Source organism: Leptodactylus fuscus, chromosome 1, assembly GCF_031893055.1.
Source record: "Leptodactylus fuscus isolate aLepFus1 chromosome 1, aLepFus1.hap2, whole genome shotgun sequence".
Classification (NCBI taxonomy): Eukaryota; Metazoa; Chordata; class Amphibia; order Anura; family Leptodactylidae; genus Leptodactylus; species Leptodactylus fuscus.
The window spans coordinates 269986014-270010673 of record NC_134265.1 but is presented as its reverse complement, the minus strand read 5'-3'; the positions used below and the strand labels follow the sequence as shown (position 1 = coordinate 270010673).

The 24660-nt window shown below is 43.2% G+C and overlaps 1 protein-coding gene across 1 annotated transcript in view; it reads right to left on the bottom strand.

Moving 5' to 3' along the window:
- Positions 1 to 24660, bottom strand: part of LOC142218598 (uncharacterized) — a 68067-nt gene that overhangs the window by 12518 nt on the left and 30889 nt on the right. The window contains exons 3-4 of the mRNA XM_075287408.1: positions 10968 to 11038; positions 2925 to 2987 (exon numbers count right to left, since the gene is read on the bottom strand). Of these exons, the coding sequence (XP_075143509.1) occupies positions 2925 to 2987; positions 10968 to 11038 (134 nt within the window). The remainder of the gene's footprint in view (positions 1 to 2924; positions 2988 to 10967; positions 11039 to 24660) is intronic.

The following is a 24660-nucleotide window of genomic DNA, read 5'->3' as shown; positions in this document are numbered from 1 at the left end:
CGTGTTTTTTAGATAAAGTGTGAGCACCGAGCGGGCGTCGGCTCACACCTTTTAAAGGCTAATCCCCGCCCAACAGGGGCGGTGGCATAGCATCACCGAACATGCCCAGTAAGGCCAAACTGGGACTTAGCCTCAGAGCGGACCCAGAATGCCTGAGCATGCTAAGTGGGGAGAGAACGGCACTTAGCCTCTGAGCGGCTCCAAAATGCCTGAGCATGCTCAGAGGGCCGAAAACTGGACTTAGACTCCAGACATCCTATTACACAACGCCGAGGGCGAGGTTCGGATTGGCCCGCAGGTGGCGCTGTGCACCGTGATGGAACCCTGCGAGACCCGATCCTAACAGCATCAAGGCAAGATTCTCCTCCTGGAGTCCCAGATCCTGGCCCTCCGATCCAGTGTGTACCGCCATCGAAGGAACTGTCCGTGTTCTCTTTGGCTCTGCATGTGGGTCCTGGGCACAATGACCTCAACCTTTGAGGCCGTCCTTTTTACTCAGTTTCACTTGTGTCCCCTGCAATTACCAATTTGGGTGCAGTGCCATGTTTCAGCCCTGTTGGCGGTGCACATTACAGGCATGGGCAATTGGGCAGCAGACTACCTAAGCTGAGAAAAGCATCACCCTGTTATGGTCTGGGGATCCCTGAGTACGGACTGGCCCCTGACTGATAACTTCTCAGCCCAGTAAAGGAAAAACATATATAAAAAAACAATAATAAGTATGAGCAGTTTGGACTTCTAGTGTGGATCCTCCTACACCCTGCCTCGCACAACTAGAAGTAGCCGTGGGCCCGACTAACTTGCCTGAATGGGCACGAGCACAGCCGGAGAGGTAGCTAACCTACAAAGGGAAATAGAGCCCTGTCTAGCTTCACGTTTACGAAGGAGAGGCAGATACAGAACAAGCCCCCCACGGATGTCCAGACTTGGACTAACGGTGAACATGAGTAACGCAAAAAGCATAGGGAGAAAATAAAGGTGAAACACAGAATAACTGAACTAAGCAAGGGATAGGAAAAAACAGAACTGAGTATCACACACCCAAAAAACCCCTACCAAAAAAATTCCAAACCTCCAAACAGGAAAATACCTAGGGCTCGCTGCGCCCGGAACACTATGTCTGGATAGGAGCTCAATACTTAACGAACCATTCCTGTGTGAACAGGAGCAAGAAACTGGATGGGCCGGGATGCAGATGGTAGCAGCTTCAGACAACAGACCATTTCTGGAGCACAGGTACAGAAATTTAAGACCGGCATCAGATAGCATGTGCAACAGCCTTATGTAGTAAAGAGAAGGCCTCGCCCATGGCCTGTAAAGTATTCAGCACTGCAGAGAACTTAACCCCTTCAGAGACCAAGACACACCAGGCACTGATCCACCAGGCAACTCACCACGTGATCCACGCCCGAGTGCCAGAGCAGAAACAGCATGTCTGATGTGAACATTCCCCTGCCGTGCATCAGGTGATTCACGCGCTGAATGCTGTCCGGACACTCTGCGCCTGAACCTAACAGGCCGAGACTTCTGTGACTGGGTCATAACAGACCCGGGTGGGGGGGTCACTTCATCACAACATCTTACCACTATACCTTACCTCAGCTGCATTTAACAGCATGGCTGTTGAACAGAGCTCCTCAGGTGTTACAGTTTTTCAAGAGATATCATCACACGTTGAAGGCCTAAGGACGGTGCTATGAATTCCATTCACTCTCCTTTTCTCTTCTCAGGATCCTGGCTTTTCTCCAGTCCAGTCTGGACCAAGACCTTAGGGGCAGGTTTCTGCCCTTTCCAATCTTTTTTAAAAGACCCTGGCCTTCTGGCCTCAGGTGAAGACTTTCCTGCAGGGAGTGGCATGCTGTGCTCCTCCATACTGTCCTCCCATGGAACCTTGTTCTCTTTTCTTCAGGTGCTTCAGGCTCCCCATTTTGAGCCTTTGCTTGAGATCTCTCTTTGTCTTCTGTCCTGGAAGGTTACCTTCCTGGAGGCCGTCACTTCCATCTGCAGGGTCTCTGAACTGGCTGCCGTGTCCCGAAAGTCTCCCTTTCTTGTTCTCTACAAGGAAAAGGTTGTCCTTTGTCTGCCACCATCTTTTTTGCCTAAGGTGTTTTCTTCCTTCCACATCAACGAGAACATCGTTGTCTTACCGTCTTTCTGCCCAGACCCCAAGCAACTGGGAGAGCGCTCTCTTTACTGCCTGGATGTGGTCCGGGAGATCCAAGTGTATTTGTCTCTCACTGACCCCTTCCGTCATTTGGACGCCTCGTTTGTTCTCAAGGATTGTCGCTTTGACTTCTCATTCCACCAGAGCTTTCGGAGTCTCCAGGGCTGTTTAGTATCAGGCTTCCACCACCACAGGTCTGCACACACTTTCACCAGGTTCTACTAGATCCATTCTGTGGCCTGTGCAAATGCCAGCTTGGGTTGTAAGGTTCTGCAAGCGGCTTTGTGTTAGGTTGCTCGAATGGCTGTTTAATTCCCACCCTCTGGGACTGTTTTTTTTGTACTCCCTGTAAAATCCTTTTCTTGTTGCATCCTATCCATGTTTCTAGTTGTTCCTGCCCCACGCTGTTTTGGTTCGTTTTCGGGTTCAGGACATGTTAGTAGTGTTGGTTCAGTGTTCTTTTTGTTTATTTGTGTCTCTCTCCTACTGCTCTGGTACAAACTGTTTAGCATAATGTCTGTTGAGATGGTATAGCGCAGAGGTATAACCAACATCTTTTGCTATTCCTAGTGTCAGCCTCCTAGTGGCCAGGTCTATATTCCATGGTTCCCCAAAGAATACAGAAAATAATTTTACAGGGAGCACAAAAATTTTTTATACTCCAATTACCATGATATATCTTTTTTTCTTGTCGTATGTGCTTATAGAACATGGAAATATGTTATAAATTTGTGTTAGAAGTAAATAGGAATTTACTTACTTGTTCACATAACAGCTGAACAGTAGGGAGATTTCCACTTAATACTGCTAAATGTAGTGGGGTCTGCAGAGAAATAAAAGTTACATCATCATGACAACGGAGCCACCAATTCATAAGAAGAAAACTATGTTTGATTCAGGTGACCCTAATAGATCGACCGGCAGGGCTGGCTTCAGAGGTTGCAATAATGCTTGTACAAGCTTCATAGACGTTAATACAGACAAATTTACACTTTTTTTTTTTTTTTAAAGTCTGTGTATTACTGCACACAAAACTTTCCTCTGAGTGTTGTGAACTGTATGGAGCAGCAGTGAAGAGTGCCATAATCTACTAACAATGAGCAAGTTACAGCAAACTCTTGTGGCATTATGTTCTTCCTGTTCTTGCTCCTGCCTCACTCCAATTAGTGACCAATCATGTGTGAGCATTATGGCATAACCTAGGCATAAGATATGAATACCCCTTTATTGACCTTACAATCTGCCACAGGCACACACTGCAAGTATAGTGTGTTAGTTTACAGCAATTTTGTATTGGCTATCAATGATGATAATCACCTCTTAACAACTGTTTTGTTTATTTGCATTACTGTAAATGTCACACTTTTTCTTAGTTAAAAATACTCCTAAAAAATGCTGAAAGGAATATTTTTTTCTTCTGGAAAAATGTAGTGTGACCTTTGGATCAGCTGATATGCTAGGCTCTCATGACAGACTCACTTTAACAAAATTTTGAGCTAAGTTAAAAGAGACACATTTGTTGGACACATTTGTATGTTTAGCCATGTAGAAAAGCACGCATAGACAGATGCATAGAATTTATCTCTATTATGTGTCCATCTATCTACACATTACCTAACCAAGTAGCTAGCTATCTGACTGTATGTGTACAAAAGGTGCTGGTGGCCGTGCATTTCATTGGTGGCTAGTGGGATGCCAGTACAATATTCCCTGGATTAACATTGCTAAAACATATGCTGGGCAGATTTTCTTTGCATCACAAGCTCAAGGATCAGGAAAGCATCCTCTCTGGAAGTCAGCCAACTGCAGGGCAGCAGAGCTACGTGTGATGTTTCTGCAGAGAAGTACAGCACTTCAGAATAATTTGCATATCAGGAAAAAAATTATTTTTGTGCAAATGAAGCCAAGATTCAGAAAATAAAAGTGTGCGGGTTCTTGTTTTGGTTCTCATTTCTTGCTCATTGGAATGTCTTTAAACCTGCCCCTTAGGCCGTGCTGCAACCGACCGTGCTGCAACCGGCCTACTGTGATTTAAAATCACGGGTTGCAGACGGGGACACGGGGATGTCCCCATGTGACACCCATGCACGGGTCATGCTTCCACAGCTCCTTTCCTTAAATGAATAGGAGCCATGGAAGCACAGACCGCAAAATAGGACAGGAATAGGATCTGTCCTATCTGATGTGGCCCGGACTTTTGGCCTGCACACGGGACTGTCAATATCACAGTTGGGTATACCAGCCCATAGAAAAGAATAGGTCAGTGTGCTATCCATGAAATACACGGACAGCATGCTGACCTACACCACATTTGTCTGAAAGGGGCCTCACTCTTTCAAGTGACACACTTACACACGTAGTATAAGTGGTACAAATCAAAATACACCATTTTTGTTATTGTAAATTAAAGGGGTATTCCCATGTACATAATTATTTTTAAATTTGTAGATAATTAAAAGTTAAACATTTTTGCAAATATAAGTAATTACCGTGTATACTCGAGTATAAGCCGACCCGAATATAAGCCGACCCCCCTAATTTTACCACAGAAAACTGGGAAAACTTATTGACTCGAGTATAAGCCTAGTGAGGAAATGCAGCAGCTGCTGGAAAATTTAAAAAATTAAAATGGCCGAGTTCTTGGGTGCAGTAGATACTGGGGAAGGGGAGGGGGTGTTTTGGTTGTCTGTCTGCCCCTTCCCTGAGCTTGAGGACTGGGTTTTTTACCCCCAGTTGGAATTCAGCCTGGCTGAGGGTATCTGCAGTGCTCCTATTAACCCCTTCCCAATGGAATAGGAGCACTGCAGATCCCCTATATTCAGTAGACCGGGCACTTTCAGACACAGGGATATCTAATGTGTATGTGTGTCACAGTCATTTTCTACTTTGAGGGCAGGTTCACACTAGCGCCCAATCTCCGTTATGCATAACGGTTTCGCCATGGGCAGCAGAAAACGCTCACCAACAGACACTGAATGTAGGTTTCTGTCCTCTCCCGACAGAAAACGGAAACCTGCATAACTGAGATCAGGTGCTGGTGTGAACCCGCCTTTATATGAATTATAGGGAAAGGAGTGATTTAGAACTTTTATTTATTTAATTTTTTATTATATATATTTATTTTAAACTTTTTTTTTTTTTTTACAATTTTTTTTAGCCCCCCCTGGGGGATTTGAACCTGCAGTCATTTGATTGCAAGTCCCATAGACGGCAATACAAGTGTATTGCCGTCTATGGGAGATTCTCTACATTACTATTACGGCTGATCATAGACCAGCCGTAATAGTAATATAGCGATGACAGGCCTAGGAGCCTTCATTAGGCTCCCGGCTGTCGTCGGAACAGGTCGGCTACTGCGAGCTCGCTGCGCAGGAGCCGGCCTGCAACTTTAAAGGTATGGGGCAGGCCTAAGGGGGAGGACATCTCCGGAGGGCACCTCCGCTGTAACGCTTACAGCGGTTATTCCAAAGCTTATGCCTACAATCAGAGATCGCAGGCATAAGCTTCAGCATCTCTGTTGTAAGCATTACAGCGGAGGTGCCGGTTTCTATGGCGACCGCTCTGCAGAGCGGCGCCATTACACTTACTACCCGGCATCCGGACCCGGCATCCAGACTAGGAGCGCGGCGATGCTGTACATTAGGTACTTAGAGTACTTCTGCTAGCAGGCCAGGAAGCAGCCACACGCCGGGTGCGGGCCTGAGCTTACGTGGCCACATCACCCGGCGTGTGATGGAGTGGTGGTGGGGGGGCGGGGTCTGCTATCCTGGCCTGCTAGCAGAAAATTACCGTAATGACCCAAATATAAGCCGAGGAGCACTTTTTCAGCACAAAAACTGTGCTGAAAAACTCGGCTTATACTCGAGTATATACGGTAAACATTTTGCAGAGTTCTAAAGATTTTCTCTAAATATCTTCTGGTCACAATCTTGTTATCTTGATCGGTTGCCATGGATATGACCATGAATGCAGGAACTTTCTAAGGTTAGAAAATCAGCCATGATTTCTTTATTGTGGCCGGGATATCTTCTCATACATGTAGTGTCCCTGCCTGATGATCCTGGTACAATAAGAAAATCCTAGCTGGATTCCTGACAAGTCCCAGACCATGGAAAGGTTCTGAATTAGTGGTCGTATCCATTGGCAACCAATCAAGATAAAAGACCGTCACCACTAAGAAAGTTAGAGAAAATCTTTAAATTTTTGCAGAATTTTTAACTACTTATATTTGCAAAAATGTTTAACTTTTAATTATCTACAAGTATAGATATGATTATGTACATGGGAATACCCCTTTAAGCCAGAATTCTGCCACATTTTACTCAGTAAACATCCCTTAGGTTATTAGGTAACATTTTTTGGAATTTGGGAACTTTAAACCTACAAGACCATCTGTTAACAGAAAATTATAGTTTACAGAAACAAATTCAAACCCAAAGTCTTTAGAATAAATGCCATCTTTAGTGAACTTGGCTTTTGAATCCATTTCCGTCTCCTCTCTGCATTTCCTCATGAGACCAGCTGAATACTGAGAAGAAGGCAGCATGAAATAACTCTCTCATACTATCTGCCAGGGGAAGTGGGCACATGGCCAATGTTCTGTTATAAGGGGTCACCAACATGTTCCGTTTGTGCTTTATTTAGTAAGGGTTATAAGGACATATCATCAGTCTGCAAATTCACTTCCGACTATCACCTTACAACAGTCAGCTCAGATATACATCGCTGATCTGTTCATGCCTGGATTAGATAATTCATCTTCTAAAAGCTGCTACAACTTAACCCTAAATCTTCAATTATACCATAAACCTAGAATATGTTATTCAGTTACTTTTAATGTTAGTCTGGAAAAATGTAAAGCGAGTCTGTCACCAAAATGTAGCCCTGCAAAATAGATTAGGTTTTCCCCTTGTGAATCAGCGCTTCCATTATCATTATACTGATCTATGTGTTAATATGCAAATTACTTCTTGCAAAAATTATGTATTGTGACTTACCTCTGATGCAATGGCAATGCCCTCATTGCTCCAAAGAGTTCATTTGACAAAAACAGTGACATTTTGGAAACTGAGGTACCAATTCACAAGGGAACAACCACCATTTGATAAAGATGGGCCTAAATTATCTATCTGTGGGAATGGGTTGATATGCTGAGTTCTGATGAGAGACTTTAAGTATAACATTCTAATATCAGTGAGCATATTATTCAGATCAAAACTTCACAATTATATGTCACATATAAAAAAAAAATCACACAGATATATTGTCCAGTCTGTCACATAGAAAGGTATCAAAGTTGTCCTGGTCATGAAGTGATTCAAATGAGAGCCATTCTTTATTGCCCAGAGAAGTATTTCCTTGGAGAAGACAAACACTAAGGCTAAATTCACATCTATGTTGGGGTTTATGTTTGGGGGTTCCGCCTAAAAAAGCGGTTAACCGCGGAGATCTGTGGACCCCATTCACAAGGGAAACCAGACCCCATAGACTATAATGGGGGTCTGTGTGGTTTCCGCTAAGATTCAGCCTGAGAAGGACAAAAAATGTGGAGTGAAAAGCACTGCTTGCAGGGGAACAGAATCCCCAAACATAGTACAAGCACTGGTGTGAACCCAGACTGAGAAAACCTTGTTGAAAAGCAGATTTTTTTGTTGTTGCAGATTTTGATGCGTTTTTTTTGAGCCAAAGCCAGGAGTGGATTGAACAGAAAGGAGAAGTAGAAGTGCTTTTTATAGTTCCGACTCCTGCTGAATCCTCTCTTGACTTTGGTTCAAAAAAATGCATCAAAATCTTCAGCAAAAAAAGTTACTTTTCTACAATGTGGATCCTTAGCCAAAAGCTGTGCTTAATGAATTTTGTTGTTTTCAGGATCATGCACATAGAGGATCATGCACATAAACATATCACATCTGCATGTGGGAGAACTGAGGGTGCCAAAAAGACCTGTCCTGCAATATCAGGAAATCTGCTTGCTTTGGAAAAGGCTTTCTTGATTTCAAATGATATACAGAGCTGTAATACGGCTACTGTATGTGCTTGGAGTGTTATGTCTATGAGCACATACTCTGTCTATTCCCAAGGGAAAATAAACCAATCAGGCTGGATTTTTAATTCCATTTGAGATAAGCACAAGTAGCTATCTTTGGAGGTGGGTGTTCACCAGTGTACACCACGTACAATAATTTTTTATAATTATCATTCTTATGACTAACATTATAGCCTGCAACAGCAAGTGAATTGGGTCAGATCAAGACTGATACATTAAATACAGATATATCCTACATTATTTATGCGTTTAATATTCAGGTTAGATACTGCTAAAGGACCACTAATATTTAGTTGATAGGCGATCATGTGGAAAGCATATGATGAGTGTGGTATTTATAAAAGCAGCTTGTGCTTTTACCATCTTTTTGTTACTAGGTAGTATATACTGTAAATCTTACAAGAAACATGGTAGACTGCTCCATCAGATGCTGTATGTACTGAGATATTATCCCTTCAAAGCACTGCTATTGTTCACAGAATACAGGCCCACATATATAGTATCTGTATTCTGCTGAAATTTCATTTAGCATTTTCATTTTGTGTTCTCACCTATGACATACATGGAATATTTTAAAGGCAGTCTACCACCTCTCCTAAGCATATTCATCTGTCACTGCTGTGTTACAGAGCACATTACAGTGATAAACAATATATCTCTGTCACTTTTCTGCACAGACCGCACTTTGAAGGCTTATTGCAAATGAGGCAGATCCTCCCACCTTATCACAGCAGCAAGTGCAGTGCTCTCAAAGCTGGAGACCCACCCCCAGTGCACCAACTGCCTCATTTGCATGGCAGCATAGTGTACAATTACTACCTGCTTCTGAGCTGTGTGCCATTCCTCTCGACAGGGAAACTACATGTGAGCAGCCACAGATAAGCAATAGTGGTACTGCAGGTAACAGGTTGTGCACCCCTATTGTAGGGGGTAGGATTTCAATAATACCAGTATATATTAGGAAACTGCTTAAAATGCATTTATGTAGCGAAAGTGGCTCAAACTGGATCTTGAAATGAATAAAAATGTAATATAACTCTTGCCTTTTGCTGCTTTCTTAAAGATTCTGAACGACATTCCTGTGGTTAGAAACCATTCTGGACTTTTGTTTCTGTCTTCTTGACACTGCAGACTCCCATAGTAATACATTTTCATATAACTATTGCTAATATGTAGTTATCTAAAGGACTATACAGCGTTCAGCGGTCATTGTCTTTTCTCTGGTTGTCAAGCAATGTACAGTAAATACAGACAATAACGCCAGTCATTTTCTAATCAAAGGAATGCTGCATTCCAAATCAACGGTATGCTAAGGATGTGTATTATAGAAGTCTATGGCTTGTGATATTCCTTTCCCATTCTTTGAGAATGAAGTGACTGCTGCACTGGTTAATGCCATGGGCTTGTCACAGTTTTTGTCTGCACAGTGATATATGGTCCTGCAACACAGCTTCATTCAGCAATAACAGGGAAAACTCTTTCAGTCGGGGCCTTATGTGGTGTGACAAATTGCAGAAAAGTTTGCGCAACAGTTTTGGAAATTGCAGCATGTCAAATTATACCTATGGAAAAGCCGTCAGTTTCCCTATAGGCATAACCGAAGCAAAAAATCCTCTGAGGACTTTCTGTATAAAGTGCTGCAGGAAAAATCGCAAGGCATTTTAGATACAGCCTTTCCCACAGTGCTTTATCACTGGAGCTTTAGCCTTAAGACAGAAATGCATCGTTTTTTGTTGCAGATTTTGCTGCATATTTTTGAGCCAAAGTCAGGAGTGGAATTAGCAGAAGGGAAACGTCTAAGGGTAAGTTCACACGGGGTTTTTTGGATCGGAACCTGAGGCGTAAGCCAAAAACTGGGTAGCCGCGACTGAAAGCCGATGCACTGCACCGGCATCCAGTCGTACACTCTGCTCCGGATTAGGCCCAATGAATGGGCGAGGTGACACGGCCTGAAGAATAAGCATGTCACTTCTTTTTTCCGGGAGCCGGAAGAAACGGCTCCCGGAAAAAAGACCCGAGCGGCTTCCATTGATTTCAATGGGAGTCGTCTTTTTGGTCAGGGTTTTGAGGAAGATACAGTCTCAAAACCCTGGCCAAAAAGCTCAGTGTGAGCTTACCCTTAGAGCTTCCTTTATGTTTTCTATTCCTTTTGTAGCCACTCCTGGACTCAACAAAAAATGTTGCATTTCTGCAACGTGGGGCCTTAGCCTAAGAAACTGATTTGTCTGTAGAAAAGATACACATGGTATTTTAAAGGGGAATTATTATAATATAAAGATCAGATTATGCAGTAGGATGAGAAACATGTTATAATGTGACATTTAAGACATTATAATATTGCTACTTTTTCCACTTGTACAGAAGTAAGGAAAGTCATGCGATTAATAACTAGTGTCATGCTCCTTTCACTGCTTACTCAGTCACAGAGCCAACCATATGGTTGTGGCAGTCCTTGGTTACTGCACTTTATTCTTTTTCAAGTGAAAATGGGTAATATCAATATCTGCCCTCTGCAGAAGAAATTAAAGAATGTTGGGGACCATGATAATCAGAATGGGCGGTGAGGTCAGTATACCTTTTTTAGGTTCATGCTCCATTTTCATCTGTTTTTAAGTGTTTTTTTTAATCACTGGACATCTCCTTATGCATACGATTTAAGCAATAGTACTAGTTAAGCAATAGTTTATACATTTACAATACAGTTGTTTACATCCCAAATTTACTAAGATTTTTACTTTTGTGTACTTGGTGTCTTACCTGACCAAAATTGTCTGTAAGCCTTGGGTTGCAACCTGAGTATATCAGCAGGTGTGACAATTCACAGTGACCTGTATAAGAAGGAACATACAATTAGATGTAGTCCTAAAGAAAAGAGAAACTTGCACAGTGGATAATAATATCTTTAGATATATACAGTCCTATGAAAAAGTTTGGGTACCCCTATTAATCTTAATCATTTTTTGTTCTAAATATTTTGGTGTTTGCAACAGCCATTTCAGTTTGATATATCTAATAACTGATGGACACAGTAATATTTCAGGATTGAAATTAGGTTTATTGTACTAACAGAAAATGTGCAATATGCATTAAACCAAAATTTGACCGGTGCAAAAGTATGGGCACCCTTATCATTTTATTGATTTGAATTCCCCTAACTACTTTTTACTGACTTACTGAAGCACAAAATTGGTTTTGTAACCTCAGTGAGCTTTGACCTTCATAGCCAGATGTATCCAATCATAAGAAAAGGTATTTAAGGTGGCCAATTGCAAGTTGATCTCCTATTTGAATCTCCTCTGAAGAGTGGCATCATGGGCTACTCAAAACAACTCTCAAATGATCTGAAAACAAAGATTGTTCAACATAGTTGTTCAGGGGAAGGATACAAAACGTTGTCTCAGAGATTTAACCTGTCAGTTTCCACTGTGAGGAACATAGTAAGGAAATGGAAGACCACAGGGACAGTTCTTGTTAAGCCCAGAAGTGGCAGGCCAAGAAAAATATCAGAAAGGCAGAGAAGAAGAATGGTGAGAACAGTCAAGGACAATCCACAGACCACCTCCAAAGAGCTGCAGCATCATCTTGCTGCAGATGGTGTCACTGTGCATCGGTCAACTATACAGCGCACTTTGCACAAATAGAAGCTGTATGGGAGAGTGATGAGAAAGAAGCCGTTTCTGCACGTACGCCACAAATAGAGTTGCCTGAGGTATGAAAAAGCACATTTGGACAAGGCAGCTTCATTTTGGAAACAAAAATTGAGTTGTTTGGTTATAAAAAAAAGGCGTTATGCATGGCATCCAAAAAGAAACAGCATTCCAAGAGAAACACATGCTACCCACTGTAAAATTTGGTGGAGGTTCCATCATGCTTTGGGGCTGTGTGGCCAATGCCGGCATCGGGAATCTTGTTAAAGTTGAGAGTCGCATGGATTCCACTCAGTATCAGCAGATTCTTGAGAATAATGTTCAAGAATCAGTGACGAAGTTGAAGTTACGCCGGGGATGGATATTTCAGCAAGACAATGATCCAAAACACCGCTCCAAATCCTCAGGCATTCATGCAGAGGAACAATTACAATGTTCTGGAATGGCCGTCCCAGTCCCCAGACCTGAATATCATTGAACATCTGTGGGATGATTTGAAGCGGGCTGTCCATGCTCGGCGACCATCTAACTTAACTGAACTTGAATTGTTTGTCCAAAATACCTTTATCCAGGATCCAGGAACTGATTAAAAGCTACAGGAAGCGACTAGAGGCTGTTATCTTTGTAAAAGGAGGATCTACTAAATATTAATGTCACTTTTCTGTTGAGGTGCCCATACTTTTGCACCGGTCAAATTTTGGTTTAATGCATATTGCACATTTTCTGTTAGTACAATAAACCTCATTTCAATCCTGAAATATTACTGTGTCCATCAGTTATTAGATATATCAAACTGAAATGGCTGTTATAAACACCAAAATATTTAGAACTAAAAATGATTAAGATTAATAGGGGTGCCCAAACTTTTTCATAGGACTGTACTGCAATAAGCCTGTCCATTTTTCTGGTTTGTCGGATTACATACGGTGGATCGTGGTTACAAGTGAAAACTGGAGGACTCCATTGACTATAATGGGGTTGGGTGTTTGTTGTTTTGGAAAAAGAATATGGCGGATGAAATATACAAATGTATGCAAATGTATGTGTATAAATAGTAAATAAGAATATGTATGTGTATCTGTATATATATATATATATATATATATTGACTGAAAATGTCTGTAAAGCACAATCACACAATATAGTCCCATGACAGAACACTTCCCAGTAACTAGTATTCAGGTCAAGCATTCTGCAAGCAGGACTTTTCTCTCTGGTGATTACAGTATAAAACAGGGTGGATCCCATTATAGTCTATGAGGTCCATTTTAAATGGATAGGGTTTCCTTTTTCCGGGTCTCCAAGCAGACCCAAAGGAGGGAAACACGAACACATGTTTTTTGGAACCCACACATGCTTTTTAAAGCATGCAGTTTTCCCTGCATGATGCTATTGATAAAGCATTCACTTCTTTTGCACATGTTGCTCATCTCCTTCACTCTTGCTTTGCATCTGCCATACTACCAGTCCGTCAGTGTCCATAAAACCCTCTGACCACTCCTGTAAGAATGTCTGTCTGATGTAAACAGGGAAGAGGCTAAAATAGTTAAAAAATAAAAGAAATAAAATATGCTCTTGTCTATCTTGCTGCTTCTGGTGCCTCTAATCACTGCTGTGAACCAGGGGCTGGCTTGTCTGGTGGTCAGGACCAGCCACCACCTCCTCCTGCCTGCTCTGCTAGTCAATAAAGTTTTAGACAAATGCTGTTTCCCCCTACGCCAAACAGCAGCACAAGATGGGGTATTCCTGCCCCTGTGTGCTGTTAGGACAGGTGGAACTTTTAATTAGCTAACAGTTTTTCCCCCTATAAGAGGCCAGAGCGACCTCCTCCCCCCTGTGTTTTTTTCTGTCCTGTGCGACTGGACAGGTGGAGGAGGCTGTGGCCTCCTCTATGGTTTAGAATAAGGTGTCTTAGATCCTTTCTTCTCTTTCCCTTCTTTCTGAGTGAAAGATCTAGGTTTATACTGCAGTCTTTTGTCTTACCTGCCTTGTGCAGGTTACTGACTTTTTCAGCTGCAGTTCATTTACTGCCTGCAGTAAGGTAAGCCGTGTCCTCTTTCAGCTTTCCCTCTGTGTTCACTGCAGAGACTAAAAGCACTAATTTCTATTTGCTATGGGCACTCTGTCAACTTCACAATATCGAAGTCGATTCACCGCCATTATGGTAAGATCCAACCAAATTTTTGTATTTCTTGCGGTTTTTCAATGTGCATTTAATTCCTAAGCGGGGACTATATGCTGTGAACCTAAAAGAAGGGTTCATATACCTATGTACTATCATTACTTATTAGGTGCATATTTGCTTATTGCTCACATGATGGTGGATGCTCTAAGGCAATTTGTTGTAAGGTTATGCATGTCTGCACTGCTGTCAGTACGGGGTCCTCCAGCTAGGAGCCCTTCATTTATTGTTGTCATCTCCTGGGTGAAGGAGTACATGCAGATTTCTGGTAAGGTTCCCTCTCCCAGTTTTCATAAGAGGTCTTACTTAGAAATAGAAGCCCTAGTGGCTCAAGCTGTAGGGTTACAGACTTGTATGCCTGAATCCACAGTATCCTGGGTTCAGTCCCAGTTGCACTTTGCATTTGTGATATAAAAAAAAAAAAAAAAAAAAAAAAAAAAAAAGTTAATAAGGGAGACGGGAAATCCACGGTCCAGACATTCTGGACCCTGTTGACCACAGATGCCTCCCTCACAAGATGGGGAGTGCTTCTGGGGGAGACCCCGGTACGTGGGACCTGGAACCAGCTTAGAGAAGGCTCATTTGTCCAACTGGCGAGAGCTCACTGCGGTGCACCGTGTGCTTCTAATGTTTGCACCCCACCTGCAAGGGAAAGCTGTGAGAGTGAAACAGACAACTTAACAGCAGTCCGATATATCAGCAAACAAGGGGGGAACCAGATCCCCCTCGCTTCTGCAGGTGACAAATCTAATATTCTCCTGGTGGAGAGGAATCTTTCACAACTATCAGCGGTTCATATTCAAGGTGGGCTGAACATCCTTGCGGATCAGCTAAGCAGAGGCCTGGTGATGACAGGCGAATGGTCCCTAAATCCGGACATCTTTCATCATCTCACTGAGATGTGGGGTCTCCCCGAGGTGGACCTGATGGCCACCCAGTACAACGCCAAAGTGACAAGGTTTTGCTCCCTCTACCGGGAAGACAATCCTTTGGCGGTAGATGCCCTGTCAATACCTTGGAGGTTCAAACTGGCATACGTTTTTCCTCCTATTCTGATGATTCCGAAGGTATTGGCGAAACTCAGGCAGGACCAGACTTCGGCAATAGTGATCATGCCGTTCTGGCCAAAAAAGGGCATGGTTTACCCACCTCATCCTAATGAGTCAAGGGACCTACTGGAGGCTTCCACAAGTCCAAAACCTGGTAATTCTGAACTGACAGCTCTGCCAGGACCTGGACAGGTTCAACCTCATGGCCTGGAGGTTGACCGCATCGTATACGGAGATAGACGATTATCCCAGGCCGTTCTAAGAACGTTGGCCCATTCAAGAGCGGATTCAACTAACAGGAGTTACCAAAGGATCTCGGATAGGCAGCTTAATAACTCTGCTATCGAATCGGTCTTGGAGTTCCTACAGAGTGACCTGGATAAGGGGCTAACTCCAGCTACCCTGAAGGTTCATGTTTCAGCACTTTCCGCTCTTCTAGGGACCTGGTTATAACAAGATCCTCTATTAAAGTAATTCCTTAAAGGGGCCTCTAGGCTCCGCCCTCAGATGCAGCCCCCTGTCCCGCAATGGGACTTGGCTGCGGTTCTTCAGGGGCTTTGTTCTCCCCCGTTTGAACTCTTAACAGAAGTGGACTGGAGATATCTCTCCTACAAGGTAACCTTCTTGTTGGAAATTACCTCTGCCAAAACGATTGGAGAATTACAAGCTTTGGCTGCCTCGGAGCCATTCATTACCTTTTTCCCTGATAGGGTTCAACTTGGGTTCATCCAGGGATTTTGTCCTAGGGTCGCATATATCTGCGCATATATTTGGATTGTACAGCTTCCTTTCGAAGAACCTGCTCATCAATACCTACGGCCGTAACAAAGGTGTTAAAGCCACCCTGTCAAGATGGATCAGGGAGGCCATCGCTTGCTCTCTTCGCGCTCAAGACCTACCAGTACCGGAATTGGACCAACTTCCCGGTCAGAGAGACGCTCGCTCTCCTTAGAGCAGATATGTTCCGCTGCTTCCTGGAGTTTTCATCTGATGTTCGCCAGACACTGCAGATTGGACTGGCGCAGCTCAGAGGCCACAGCCTTCGGACATTCTGTCTTGGCATCTGCTTGCCAAGATCTCCCACCCTAGTTGGGATTTTACTTGCTAGATCCCCATCTTGTGCTGCTGTTTGGCGTAGGGGGAATGGAAGATTATAAAGATAATCTGTTTTCCCTTAGCCCAAACAGCAGCACAAGGCTCCCTCCCATTGTTTATGGTAATGTTTGTATTGTTATATTGCCTTTTATACTTTTTGACTAACACAGGGGGGAGGAGGTCGCTCTGGCCTCTTATAGGGGGAAAAACTGTTAGCTAATTAAAAGTTCCACCTGTCCTAACAGCACACAGGGGCAGGAATACCCCATCTTGTGCTGCTGTTTGGGCTAAGGGAAAACAGATTATCTTTATAATCTTCCATTCATCAGTGATGGCTCATGGAGGGTGTGGCTAACACCTGAAGTCATGTGCACAATGAACAGCACATGATCAGGATCAGTAAGGAGGTGATTGCGACAGAGATTGTGTTGGTCATACATTTCTGCAATAGTGTAGGAAATTTTTATTTGGTCTCGATTAAAAAAAATAATTTCACCACATTTTTTGTCTGTAAAAAGAAAAAAAAAAAAATCTCGGTAAACCCCATTAACTGGTACTGACTGATGTGCATGAATAATGATACTGCATTATGCCCGGCCTTGGAGAAAGTTGCTATACTTGTTCTTAATAAAGATGGATATCTAACAACATTCATATTTAATCAAGTCTGGGCAAGTATTGCTACTTCATGTATTGCTGAGCTAAATGTTCCATTATATGAAACTAACACTGACTGGTATATATTATAGGAAGTCTACCACCTCGCCCAAACATATAGACTGTCACCACCATGTTACATAGAACATTGCAGTGATAAACAATATAGCTCTGTTATGATTGTTACTTGAGTAGATTTGGAGAAAAACAACCTTAAAGTCTTATGTAATTGAGGCAGTTTGTGTACTGGGGAGAGGCTTTGAGTTCCCTGCAGCACTGCTCTTGCATTTCAGACCCCTACCATCTCCTGCCTTTGCCACCATGTCCCACCTCCACTGCACCAACTGCCTAATTTTCTTTTCATGTCTAAGTTATTTTTCTCCCTAGCTACAAAAGTGACATCTATAACAGAAGTATGTTAATTATTAGTGTTATGTGCTTTGTAATGCGGTGGTAGCAGTTGAATTTGCTTGGGGAAGGTGGTAGACTCCCCTTAACAATTCACCTTGGAGCTGCTTAAAGGGAGTCTATCATTGGCTAGATCGTTTTTCAAATAAACATATCTTTACATAACCTTTAGAGAGGCTATTCTAGGCATACCTGTCATTCATTGATCCTCGCAGATGTTTTTTTTTTTAAATAAACTTGGTTTTCTTGATATGTAAATTACTCTTCACGGAGCACCGGAAGTGTTATTATCCCTGTAGCCTGACCACCGCTGTGTGTTGATGGACTTTCAATGAGAACAAAGCATTTCTAATCACTAAAGAATGTATGCTAATGTTCTGGTGTTCCCCTCTGCCCTATGATATCCGTAGATGAAATAACGGCACCAATATCTCTAGAAAAGGAGCAGCTACCTGAAAAAATAAACACATCAGTGGAGGAGAGGCTGACTAAAGGTATTCAACACTTAAAGGGGTTGGCCAGGATAAACAGTTTTTTGTTAAGGAGGTGGAGGAAGAGGCAAAAAACCCACCCCATACTTATTTCTCCCCTGTGCTCCTGTGTCTCTCACCTCTGCTGAAGGCCAATCAGTAGCCTAAGGAAAGAATGTCCCTTTTCCTTTCCTTTTCTTCACCTTTCCTGGCCACCTTGCTAAAAACAGTTTGTCCTAGAGAAACCCTTTAAAAAAGACTTTTCACCCCACCCTGTAGTCTGCTGGAATTTTGCTCTAAATGTTGGCAATATGGGGGAATGTAGTCCATATTATAACACAGTCATACATTTTACTACATACTCTACGTATTCTATACAGTTTGGTCTATTGCCAATTAATGACACATTGCATTGCACATTCTCCCTCCCCCCACAGATTTAAGCCACTGAAGACAAGTCATCGCTTTCATTTACTTTTCCCCCTCCCAGGACTGGTTTCCATAGAATGCAATAACCTCTATAAATATACAAAATCACATAACCCTATACTTTCTAATGGTGTAACTGTATACTGCCCCATACACAAAGGGAAAAATACAGTATGCACAGTGATGGCAAAGGACAAATACAGTATTTGCCCTTCAATGTGCTCTCTGGGCTTTCATTAAAAATGTATGCATTAAATCTTGTTTCAGCTAGTACAGTAGGAATCAGATCAGATGCTATTTTAAGGGCCGGTTATCCTTTAGTGCCAAAGGCTTTTAACATTCTCCAAGCAAAGAGTAATAATAGTAAATTGCTGGAATCTGGGGAAAATATTGATAATAAATATGGTAAAAGCTAAAACAAAAGAAAATAATAAGATGATACATATACACTAACTTTCAGTGACAGGCAGAAACAGCTCTCAGAACAGAAACAAGGGGAACAGTGAAAAAATGCAGGATTTCACAGAAAGGAGCCAAAATTTGTTAATAAAGTATATTACATTTATTACTGACAATAGTACACAAATACTGCCAGAAAATCAAAAGTCTGAAAGTTTAGTTACACTTTAAAAATGTATCAACCGGCTGTTAGCATTTCCATTGTTGATGGGGTGTGGCCCCATAATGTCTAGCACTCTCAGCACTGCATGGACAGTGTCACAGTGTGCAGGGGGGTGTCCTCAACAGCTACCACCCAGATGCCAGTTCATTAATTTCTAGGAATAATAACACAGGAAGTGCACAATGCACAGTTCTAAGATAAGGTACCTCATAATTGTTATTTCATGGAAAATATGTGTATTTACTAAAACAGACATGTCAGGAGTGGTGTCAGCTCCTTTATAACAGCCCTAAACAGGTTCTTGTACCTCTAGAAAATGCAGTAGCTAATGATTTAGTCCCCTTCGTGCCTCTTCTTCTCGCTTTCTTTGGCTGCTACTGGAACCCCTTTTTTTCTTCTAGCCTACTTAGACCTGAACATTTTACATATATATCTATTTGAGTGTGGGAATAAAGCTTGGCTAAAAACTATTTTTGGCCTTGTCTGCTCCCTCCTGTTAGAGTTAAGTCCTCCATCTTTGTATTTTGGCAGCCATCTTGTACTCTTTCACATATAAACTGTATAAGTATGTGTTTTTTCTTCTTAAGTCAAGGAGGCCCTTTGTTAGACTTTAAGGAATGTGATAATGAACGTTAATGCATAGGTTGCTAATCATTATCTCTCAAGGGCCTCATTTTGAGAAGATGCAGCTGACTTTGTATATCTCTTATCTCCTTTACATGATGTATGGACACATAACCAACAAAAGTATTAATCTTATGGTATCTGGGCACTCTGTCATATTTTATGGTATATGAAGGTCACTTAGAGTGTATAGACACAGGGTCTATGGAACATGTCATCTTATCTCTTTTGCCATGATATATACATATAGACATAGTCTGGGATGTTAGCTCACATAAGTATTTTGAATCCTTCTTTGTTTCATGGGAAAGTCCATCCCAGTGTGGAAAGTTGTAATGAGATGCAGATTATATCAGGCCTCAGCCAATAGCCGTGTGCCAGGCTTATCTTATATCTCTATGACCAATCATGGTATACTAATTAGAATAGCCAAGCCAGCTCTTTGTCTGTAATGTATTTAAACTACCTTTTTCTTATAATAAAATCAGAACTCTTTTGCTACACTACCATCTTGTGTCTTTAATCAGTTCTCCAGGCTTAAAGAAAATGGCTGCAGGCCATCTAGGCCTGTTAATTAATTATCTAATTTGGAACTCTGCAACATACTCTTATGAGGACACTTTAATGTCCCCAACACTCCCTAAAACCATGCCGTTTTCATCTAAGAATACATCTGACACCCCTTACTTTCAGTGTATTTTTGAGTGAAGGTACAGTTCCATTTTTATTATTATTTTAGGATCCGGGATCATGACCCTTTGCGTAGTGTTTCTAAATTGGGAGCTCTCTAGATTGAAGTCACTGAAACACTAAGTAGAAAGGCTACAACTATGACTGCTTGTGGAAGGAAGGAATGAAGGTGTATATAATGACATCCTTAAAGGGGTTGTCCCCTCACAAGGATCCTATCTATACTGCTGGTTAATGTGGATGTAAGACTTTTCCTAAATACACTGCTTCAGCAAAACTGCTTTGTTTGTCCACTATCTTACTTTATTCAATTTTTTTGTGGCTACAGCCCTGACCTAGCTGCTCCTGAGTCAAATGATGTATCTGCTGCTCTCAGGGGGAGGGAGGAGGGGCTAAGTGTATCTATCTATTCCTGTGTCTACACCACGTGACCTAGGTCCTGCACTCAGATAGAGGAGCTGCTTTCATTTCTTCTGTTCTCCCAGTTATCAGGCTAGCTAATTCAATTGTGTTCATTATGGCAGAGACAGGCAGTCTCTGTATGTAACACAGAATGGAATTGCTGCTGCCTGTACTTCATAGTCCAATGTGGGTGGGCGGAGCTACACGTGAATTTGGGGGCGGAGCTAAACGACAGGTTGCCTGTGAAACCCCGCCCACCAAATGATGCAAGAAACCAGGAAGAAAGAAGATTTTACAAGAGTGAAGACTGCTGAGTATGTGAGGTGGGAATACCCCTTTAACTCTAACCACGGCAGATACATGATCAGAAGTCAGTCTATTGTGAACAGTGTACAGAACACAACCCATTCCATATTGGCCAGTGTACAAAAGTCTAGAACGACATGACCGTTGTAAAATAGTGAGTTTAGGTCCATGGTCAAACAATTGGATAGCTATTCATAATCTTTAGTGAGTTGAATGAGCACTTTTGAAACGCATAGGGAAGCACATGAATTTTCTGACATAATAGAATAAAATGTTGTGTGTAAGGAGTTCCACGCAATTTGCAATTGTGTCACTATATTGTATAGCTCTGAATGCACAGTGGGCAAAATATTTAGGTGCAGTGGGGCATTGCAAAAATATTTCTCATCACTGCTTTCTCTTTGCTAATAACCTATGCTATCATTGGCTACTATGCTATTGTTGCTATTATACGATCTATATTATGGCTGTAAATCCCATAACAACCACAAGTCTAATGACGCAAACAAGCAGCAGCATAAGGATTTGTAGTAATGGAAGTTTGAGTCATTAGATCCATGGTAAGGGTAGTACTTTGAGTGGTAGCCTTCTGAACATCTATTTTGGCCTAAGGCCTCATGTAAGTGACCATGTTCATTGTCAGTGTCATAGTGTTTGTCGTGGCTACCACACTGACCCATTATATTCTATGACCCTATCCACATGATCATGTATTATCACAGTCCTGTGGCTATGGGCCTGACTAACACTAAAGACAGGTCTGTTCAGGCTCATGGAAGTAAATGAATGGATCCATGGAGGCAGAGGAAGCACAGGAATGTCATTTATGTGTTGTCCATACCATTCAGCCATACCGTAGCCAATAAAAACTATACTGAAATCAATGAGGCCATTCATGGGTGCATTTTTCTATGTTTTCTGTACAGACAACACAAGAGAATAACGTAGTGCAAAACATCAGTATGAACAGAGCCTTGCGCAGTCAATCAATGGACATAAACCAAAGAATAAATAATTACTAGAGATGAGCGAACACTAAAATGTTCGAGGTTCGAAATTCGATTCGAACAGCCGCTCACTGTTCGAGTGTTCGAATGGGTTTCGAACCCCATTATAGTCTATGGGGAACATAAACTCGTTAAGGGGGAAACCCAAATTCGTGTCTGGAGGGTCACCAAGTCCACTATGACACCCCAGGAAATGATACCAACACCCTGGAATGACACTGGGACAGCAGGGGAAGCATGTCTGGGGGCATAAAAGTCACTTTATTTCATGGAAATCCCTGTCAGTTTGCGATTTTCGCAAGCTAACTTTTCCCCATAGAAATGCATTGGCCAGTGCTGATTGGCCAGAGTACGGAACTCGACCAATCAGCGCTGGCTCTGCTGGAGGAGGCGGAGTCTAAGATAGCTCCACACCAGTCTCCATTCAGGTCCGACCTTAGACTCCGCCTCCTCCGGCAGAGCCAGCGCTGATTGGCCGAAGGCTGGCCAATGCATTCCTATGCGAATGCAGACTTAGCAGTGCTGAGTCAGTTTTGCTCAACTACACATCTGATGCACACTCGGCACTGCTACATCAGATGTAGCAATCTGATGTAGCAGAGCCGAGGGTGCACTAGAACCCCTGTGCAAACTCAGTTCACGCTAATAGAATGCATTGGCCAGCGCTGATTGGCCAATGCATTCTATTAGCCCGATGAAGTAGAGCTGAATGTGTGTGCTAAGCACACACATTCAGCACTGCTTCATCAAGCCAATACAATGCATTAGCCAGTGCTGATTGGCCAGAGTACGGAATTCGGCCAATCAGCGCTGGCCAATGCATTCTATTAGCCCGATGAAGTAGAGCTGAATGTGTGTGCTAAGCACACACATTCAGCACTGCTTCATCAAGCCAATACAATGCATTAGCCAGTGCTGATTGGCCAGAGTACGGAATTCGGCCAATCAGCGCTGGCTCTGCTGGAGGAGGCGGAGTCTAAGGTCGGACCTGAATGGAGACTGGTGTGGAGCGATCTTAGACTCCGCCTCCTCCAGCAGAGCCAGCGCTGATTGGCCGAATTCCGTACTCTGGCCAATCAGCACTGGCTAATGCATTGTATTGGCGTGATGAAGCAGTGCTGAATGTGTGTGCTTAGCACACACATTCAGCTCTACTTCATCGGGCTAATAGAATGCATTGGCCAGCGCTGATTGGCCGAATTCCGTACTCTGGCCAATCAGTGCTGGCCAATGCATTCTATTAGCTTGATGAAGCAGAGTGTGCACAAGGGTTCAAGCGCACCCTCGGCTCTGATGTAGCAGAGCCGAGGCTGCACAAGGGTTCAAGCGCACCCTCGGCTCTGATGTAGGAGAGCCGAGGGTGCACTTGAACCCTTGTGCAGCCTCGGCTCTGCTACATCAGAGCCGAGGGTGCGCTTGAACCCTTGTGCACACTCTGCTTCATCAAGCTAATAGAATGCATTGGCCAGCGCTGATTGGCCAATGTATTCTATTAGCCTGATGAAGTAGAGCTGAATGTGTGTGCTAAGCACACACATTCAGCTCTACTTCATCGGGCTAATAGAATGCATTGGCCAGCGCTGATTGGCCAGAGTACGGAACTCGACCAATCAGCGCTGGCTCTGCTGGAGGAGGCGGAGTCTAAGATCGCTCCACACCAGTCTCCATTCAGGTCCGACCTTAGACTCCGCCTCCTCCAGCAGAGCCAGCGCTGATTGGCCGAATTCCGTACTCTGGCCAATCAGCACTGGCTAATGCATTGTATTGGCGTGATGAAGCAGTGCTGAATGTGTGTGCTTAGCACACACATTCAGCTCTACTTCATCGGGCTAATAGAATGCATTGGCCAATCAACGCTGGCCAATGCATTCTATTAGCGTGAACTGAGTTTGCACAGGGGTTCTAGTGCACCCTCGGCTCTGCTACATCAGATTGCTACATCTGATGTAGCAGTGCCGAGTGTGCATCAGATGTGTAGTTGAGCAAAACTGACTCAGCACTGCTAAGTCTCTGCATTCGCATAGGAATGCATTGGCCAGCCTTCGGCCAATCAGCGCTGGCTCTGCCGGAGGAGGCGGAGTCTAAGGTCGGACCTGAATGGAGACTGGTGTGGAGCGATCTTAGACTCCGCCTCCTCCAGCAGAGCCAGCGCTGATTGGTCGAGTTCCGTACTCTGGCCAATCAGCGCTGGCCAATGCATTCTATTAGCCCGATGAAGTAGAGCTGAATGTGTGTGCTTAGCACACACATTCAGCTCTACTTCATCAGGCTAATAGAATACATTGGCCAATCAGCGCTGGCCAATGCATTCTATTAGCTTGATGAAGCAGAGTGTGCACAAGGGTTCAAGCGCACCCTCGGCTCTGATGTAGCAGAGCCGAGGCTGCACAAGGGTTCAAGTGCACCCTCGGCTCTCCTACATCAGAGCCGAAGGTGCGCTTGAACCCTTGTGCAGCCTCGGCTCTGCTACATCAGAGCCGAGGGTGCGCTTGAACCCTTGTGCACACTCTGCTTCATCAAGCTAATAGAATGCATTGGCCAGCACTGATTGGCCAGAGTACGGAATTCGGCCAATCAGCGCTGGCCAATGCATCCCTATGGGAAAAAGTTTATCTCACAAAAATCACAATTACACACCCGATAGAGCCCCAAAAAGTTATTTTTAATAACATTCCCCCCTAAATAAAGGTTATCCCTAGCTATCCCTGCCTGTACAGCTATCCCTGTCTCATAGTCACAAAGTTCACATTCTCATATGACCCGGATTTGAAATCCACTATTCGTCTAAAATGGAGGTCACCTGATTTCGGCAGCCAATGACTTTTTCCAATTTTTTTCAATGCCCCCGGTGTCGTAGTTCCT